This window comes from Hermetia illucens, chromosome 1 (assembly GCF_905115235.1).
Source record: "Hermetia illucens chromosome 1, iHerIll2.2.curated.20191125, whole genome shotgun sequence".
Lineage (NCBI taxonomy): Eukaryota > Metazoa > Arthropoda > Insecta > Diptera > Stratiomyidae > Hermetia > Hermetia illucens.
The window spans coordinates 59,764,940-59,770,699 of record NC_051849.1 but is presented as its reverse complement, the minus strand read 5'-3'; the positions used below and the strand labels follow the sequence as shown (position 1 = coordinate 59,770,699).

The following is a 5,760-nucleotide window of genomic DNA, read 5'->3' as shown; positions in this document are numbered from 1 at the left end:
CTATTACGGCGTAAAAAACATATAGTTATTTTCAGAAGAATATCAGGAGGAAATTTGGTGGACATATGCAGACTACAAAATCCCACGCATATAGTTAAAGGCATAATTCTGTGTGAAGTTTAAGGGTGTGGGTGGTCACCATAAACGTGAAAAGCGGGTAAAACATATTTTTCTTTGAATATAGCCGCGTGGGGCATCAAATAAGAGGTTAAGGCAGAGGAGCGAGAGGTCAAAAAATAAAAAACCTCAATGAGACAGAATTCATTTTTGGAAACTATCAAACCGGAGAATTTGGAAAAATAATGATGATCCGCTTGTATAAAATCTAAGCCTTAAAATATACATCCTATCCATCTCTGTTCAAATTAAGTCAATAATAGTATATTATTACATTTTCGAGTTTCACCCGAAATGTCTCCTTAACTTCATCAGATGCTTTTAAAATTTTACAAAAACATAAAGGACAATATCGGGCGTAATAATTTTGAGAAAAATCGTACTATTTTTAACAAAATTATAGTAGGCCAAAGTTGTCTATTTCGTGTGAATATACTGTACCCTGTAGCATAGAATGTCAATCAGTCAAATTCAAGTAAATAGTCTGACATATTAAATTTATATATACAATCAACTAGTGGAGGAAATATAACTATTTTCCGTCGACTCTTTTCGACTCACCTACTTTGTTGAGTCTATACAAAAAGGTGCACTATTTTGACCTCCCCTACAACAATACTGCTAGCTTTGAGAATTTCCTTTCCAAAAATTGAAAAGCGAATGTAACAATAAAACACATCTAAATTAAGGGGGAAAGCACATTAGTTTAGTTATCCCAAAATACGCTGCAAAAATTTCAAAGCAAAATCCTTTAGATTTTATGGGCGTAGAACGCAGCGATTATCGGGTAGAGGTTCATGGTTCACCGTCCAGGTGGTCCTTACGTCCTTACGAAATCTTGTAGCGTTATGTAAATAATGTATTTATAAATACTTGGCATCATTACCTTGTACGAGCGCAATTGTATTGGTTGTATCTGTATTTTGTTCGTAATCAAGGGTGATAAATGTCTTCATATCCGAAAGGGGATTTTTCAAATACTTTTTTTTTCAAACGCGTTGTTCTCGAAATGATGTTTTTCTCATTTGCGAGAATTTTAACTCAAAGTAATGAATCGATCATTATGCAATTTGGAAGTATAATTCTTCACAAAATTACAAAAAATATGAACCAACATTTGATTCTGCAAAATTTTTGATTTTTGCTGTTTTCAGTTGCATTTAGGACTGCGTACAGTCAAATAATAATGATAATGGTTGGCACGCGATCCAATTGGATCTGGGCCTTGAGGCGTGTTAGAACATTTCAATCAAGACCGTGGCGGTATACTATAGAGGGTGGGCAAATTATTAGTCCCACTCGCATTTTTTATATAATTTTAAGAACATGATATTTTTTCCATATTAAATATGGATTAGTTAGTTGCCATTATTATTATAATCTTACTACCTCAAGAGCGCCTTGAAGCCAAGTATAGTTCCTCCAACCATTCCCCTTCATTCCTTGACGAAATAGCCATGAACCACAATATGGCCTGAAGCATAGAGTACCCAGGTCTTATTAATCCTGTTGAGCGTATTCAGTCTATTAAGGCATTCCCATACCATTTTAAAATTTACTTTAATAGTTTGGCCATGTGTCGATAAGAATTGCAATGTTCAGCTCCTTATACTTCCTTTGGAGGTTAAAGGAGGCATATCTGTTTATGCTGTATATTTTTGCCTGAAATATGCTAGTGTGGTTACCCATTGGTTCAAAGTACGTTTTTCTTGGATCAATGATACCTGCGCCCGCTCCTTCTGTTATGAAGGACCCACCAGTATACTAGGTAATCATTTAAGCCTTAGGTCATTGTCGTGTTTCAAATTGTTTATCGAGTATTTTCGGTGTGCATCGCCATTTTTTTCCCGTTATAGACCCAAAAATCATCAAACCCCTTGCATTTTTGTTGGTGAGGCATCAAAAAGCATAATAAAGCAATTAGATTGTAAAAGTAGCACCGAGGAAAGATAAAGGTTGGGTCCGAAACACTTTTCTGCTCAAAAGTAATACAAGTCCTTGTACTTTCTCCATACAAATTCATACTTTTCCTAAAAAAATTTCTATTATTTTTGTTTTTTTTTAATGTGGATCGCGGTTGTTCTTTAGTACTTCAGAATGTTGTTTTACTTGTCGATTCAAAGGACTATCGACATATTTGCAAAAGGTGTTTGCAATATAAGCTAAAAGCTTTTATTAAAGCTGGCTACCAACGAAAACACCTGCAGGCAGTACGTATTAAGGAAATATGTAATATGTATGATATAATCCAAAAATCTGAAAAGGTCAGGTTGATTCAAAATATGTCCAATTCCGATACGTGCTCAAATAAACTTACTAATAGTGCATTAACAACTTTTTAAAATTGACAAAAAAAACCATTCTTAAAGTCATCCTCGGAGTACTCAATTAAAATACTACCAAGTTTCGTGGAACTTCGAGTCTTAGTATCAAAGTTATAGCAGTTCAAACTTATCAATGTCGCGCAAATAAACTGCATCTTAAGCCATGCAAATAAGATGCTGACATCATCGCTAACGTAGATAATTGACATTCAAGTGAAATATTAAAGTTCACATGTTCTAATAATGTTGAACTATACTTACGTGCTAGGTACTATTGGGAAAGACCATACCAAACGTATACCTTCTGGTTTTCCGACTTGTTCTTACCTCAACTTGATGTTATCCACTGCAGCTCTTACTTTAGCCCAAACAAAAATTTTTAATAACATTTGCTTTCAGGAAACATTTTAATTAACATCCATATATAATTTAAAATCCATTTGAAAATATTTTAAAATTTAAAATTTCAATGATGAAAATCTTATTCCTTATTTTATTTTATTATTTATTTTTACTTTAATAGTCAATTGAATTGCAATTCACCGAACCGAAGTTAAAAATATGCACTAAATAAAAGTGATCAACCACCCTGTATGGGTTGGAGACGATTAGGGAATGTCATCAACAAAACACAGCGCGCCATCTTCTGTGAAATGAAAAATTGTTCTGATTTGAATTCGCCCGACAACAGCTATCAGCGAACAAATGACAGACGTCAGAATTGTCTACCATCTTGCTTCACTGTTTTTAATATTTAGGTGTTATACGGAGCCTCAATACATTATTTCAAGTTTAAGTAAACAATAGGCCATGAAAGGTAATTGCCATGTCATAACCAGAGCCACTCGAAAACATTTCGCATTCTTGCAGGTTCTAACTCCCAAGCATAGCATTCGGGAGTGTTACGCGGGATAACTTAGACATCAATAAAAACAATGGAAACCGATTTTATTGATGATTTTATTGAAGAGTATCGCAAGCAACCGTGTCTGTGGCAGGCAAGTTCAGCAGATTTCAAAAATCGGAAAAAGCGCCAAGAGGCTTACCATAAACTCATTGAAGTGGCGAACAAACACGGGGAGCACTACAATATCGAAAGAACCAAACAAAAAATCAACAATTTGAGATGTGCATTTCGGCATCAACTACGCAAATTTACAGAGAGCAAGAATAAAACGAGTGGAAAAGAGGACACCTACTGTCCCAAACGTCGCTACTTTGAAAGTTTAATGTTCTTGCTAAACGAGGAGCGACCAGACAAGGCGAAAGTAGATATCAAGGTAGACGCAGCCGAGATGCCGACGAAGACGGTTGACTATCCCCTGAACGCTGAAGCAGAGGAAAGTAAAGACACACCGGCGGAAATTGTCATTCGCCCGCAATCACAGACTATCCAGGGCACAACAGTCCAAAGTGTTCCAACATCGAAAGAGGAGATTGTCTTTGAGACGCAACCATATCCCTCAACGCCCAAGGAAAATCGTCTGCACATAGAAGTGCAAGCCAACGACGAAGTCAATTTTCTATGGCCGAGAATAAATAGGCCAGCGAAGCCTGGCGAGAACAACATTATCCACATGGCAGCGTCGGAGATCGTTGAGCAGGACGCCCGTCCATCGTCGGCATGTTCCCAAGCATCATCGCCTTCAACCCGCAGTGAAAATGCACCGAAAAAGGTGAAAATCGATTGTAGTGCAACTGATTTCGAGAAATTATTGAACCTAGCATGTAGTAAAACTAGCACGACGGATACGAATGAGGATAACTTTTCCATATTCGGGAAAATGGTGGCATACAAACTGCGCTCTATGGACGCGCAACAGTGCATCATTGCCGAGAAGTTAATTACGGACATCCTTTTGGATGGACAAATGAAAATGCTTACGTATCCTGCACGAAATACCATACCATATCGGCAGGAAACAGGACACGCTTTCGTTATATCTGGTTTGAATATCAACGGAACGACGGAGCAGCCTAGCGACCGAGCTCAATACTCAACACAAACGATACAATATAACGCAGGCAATGGATCTCAAATATAGTTTGCTATAGAGAAAAAGGTAGGAAAATTTCATTGTGCAGCAATCTAGGAAGCATTTAAGTACGACGTAAACGCTACAGTGTCGGAACATTTTAGCTGTGAACTACAAAGTTTGCTCTGCGTATTTAATTTCCCGACAGCAGAGTGTGTGCGAACTATTTAACCTTTACTGTAAAAATGATTAACTCGTATTTTGTACTATTAAATTAATTCTGAGGAGGAATAATGATAAGTCTAGTTTTATGGAAGTGTTGCATTTTCGTCTTCATTTTTTTCAGAGGAAGTTTGCATGCTATCTATTACTTTGTGCAAGGCGGCCGCCATCCAATACCATAGCGAAATTGAAGCGTTGTGTGTCAAAATATCGACGCGCTACTATCAAATGCTGCTCTTAATACATCAATTGCAAACGAGCAGTGCTAGATAACATAAGATGAGTGTTCGAGTGTAGCATGGAAATTAGAATACCAGCCAACAATCCGATGGCACTTCTCGGGTTTCTTATACAAAACAGGAACAGTTTGGGATAATAGAAAATGGGGTTCATTTTAAGGAAACTGTTTACTATTACTACATTCTAAGAAATCGTGGATCAATGAATAACTAAATGAAAAAAAAAACTTCAAACAATGAAGGGAACGAACACTTCTCGCGTAAAATGATGTTAAACTTTTTTTGGACAATTTAGCGACCCAAGGAGCAATGATACGCCTAGAAAATATTAACGAATGAATATTATGGCCACCATAATTTAGTTGCATTTGAATGCGAAATAAGTTCGGCATTTTCCTAACAGACCCGCGTACGAATCATACCCGGAGAATGTCCGGTCTCATTTTATCAGACAAGAATTTTTTCTGTAAAGTGAGTTTATATAACTACCTTCCCCGATCTCTGTTCTTTTCACCTTTGCGAAAGGTATATGAGACTTGGTCGGTCTTCAACCTCTGAAGTTTGTAGTTCTTATTTAAAAAAAATTGCATCATACATTATGAAATATAATTACAAAAGCCCTGTTATGATCGAAAATAAATAAAAAGCTCTTACTTGCAGCATATAAGACCCCTTCATAAGAATAATTGACCAGGAAAAACTGAGCCTTTAAGGTTTTTGTGAAACAAATAATAATAATCGTTGGTGAAATAATCCAATTGGACCAGGGTGCACTACAGGGTGATAGTAACCTATAGGAGGCAATGTGGTCAGCATTGCGCTCGCCGGAGATTATTACTCTGATTTAAGTCAGGTACTCATTCACAGCTGAGTCGACTGGTA

The 5,760-nt window shown here is 36.8% G+C and overlaps 1 protein-coding gene across 2 annotated transcripts; it reads left to right on the top strand.

The window, feature by feature from the left end:
- The first annotated feature begins 3,120 nt into the window (after positions 1-3,120).
- Positions 3,121-5,513, top strand: LOC119654130. 2 transcript variants are annotated; one of them, XM_038059302.1, is made up of 3 exons: positions 3,121-3,258; positions 3,312-4,504; positions 4,764-5,513. In XM_038059302.1, exon 2 carries the CDS (start codon positions 3,377-3,379, stop codon positions 4,484-4,486), a length of 1,110 nt encoding a protein of 369 aa, XP_037915230.1. In that variant the 5' UTR covers positions 3,121-3,258; positions 3,312-3,376; the 3' UTR covers positions 4,487-4,504; positions 4,764-5,513. The 2 variants fall into 2 exon arrangements, with proteins under 2 accessions (XP_037915230.1, XP_037915224.1); XM_038059296.1 differs by lacking the exon at positions 4,764-5,513 and having other exon boundaries at positions 3,312-4,733.
- The last annotated feature ends 247 nt before the right edge of the window (positions 5,514-5,760 follow it).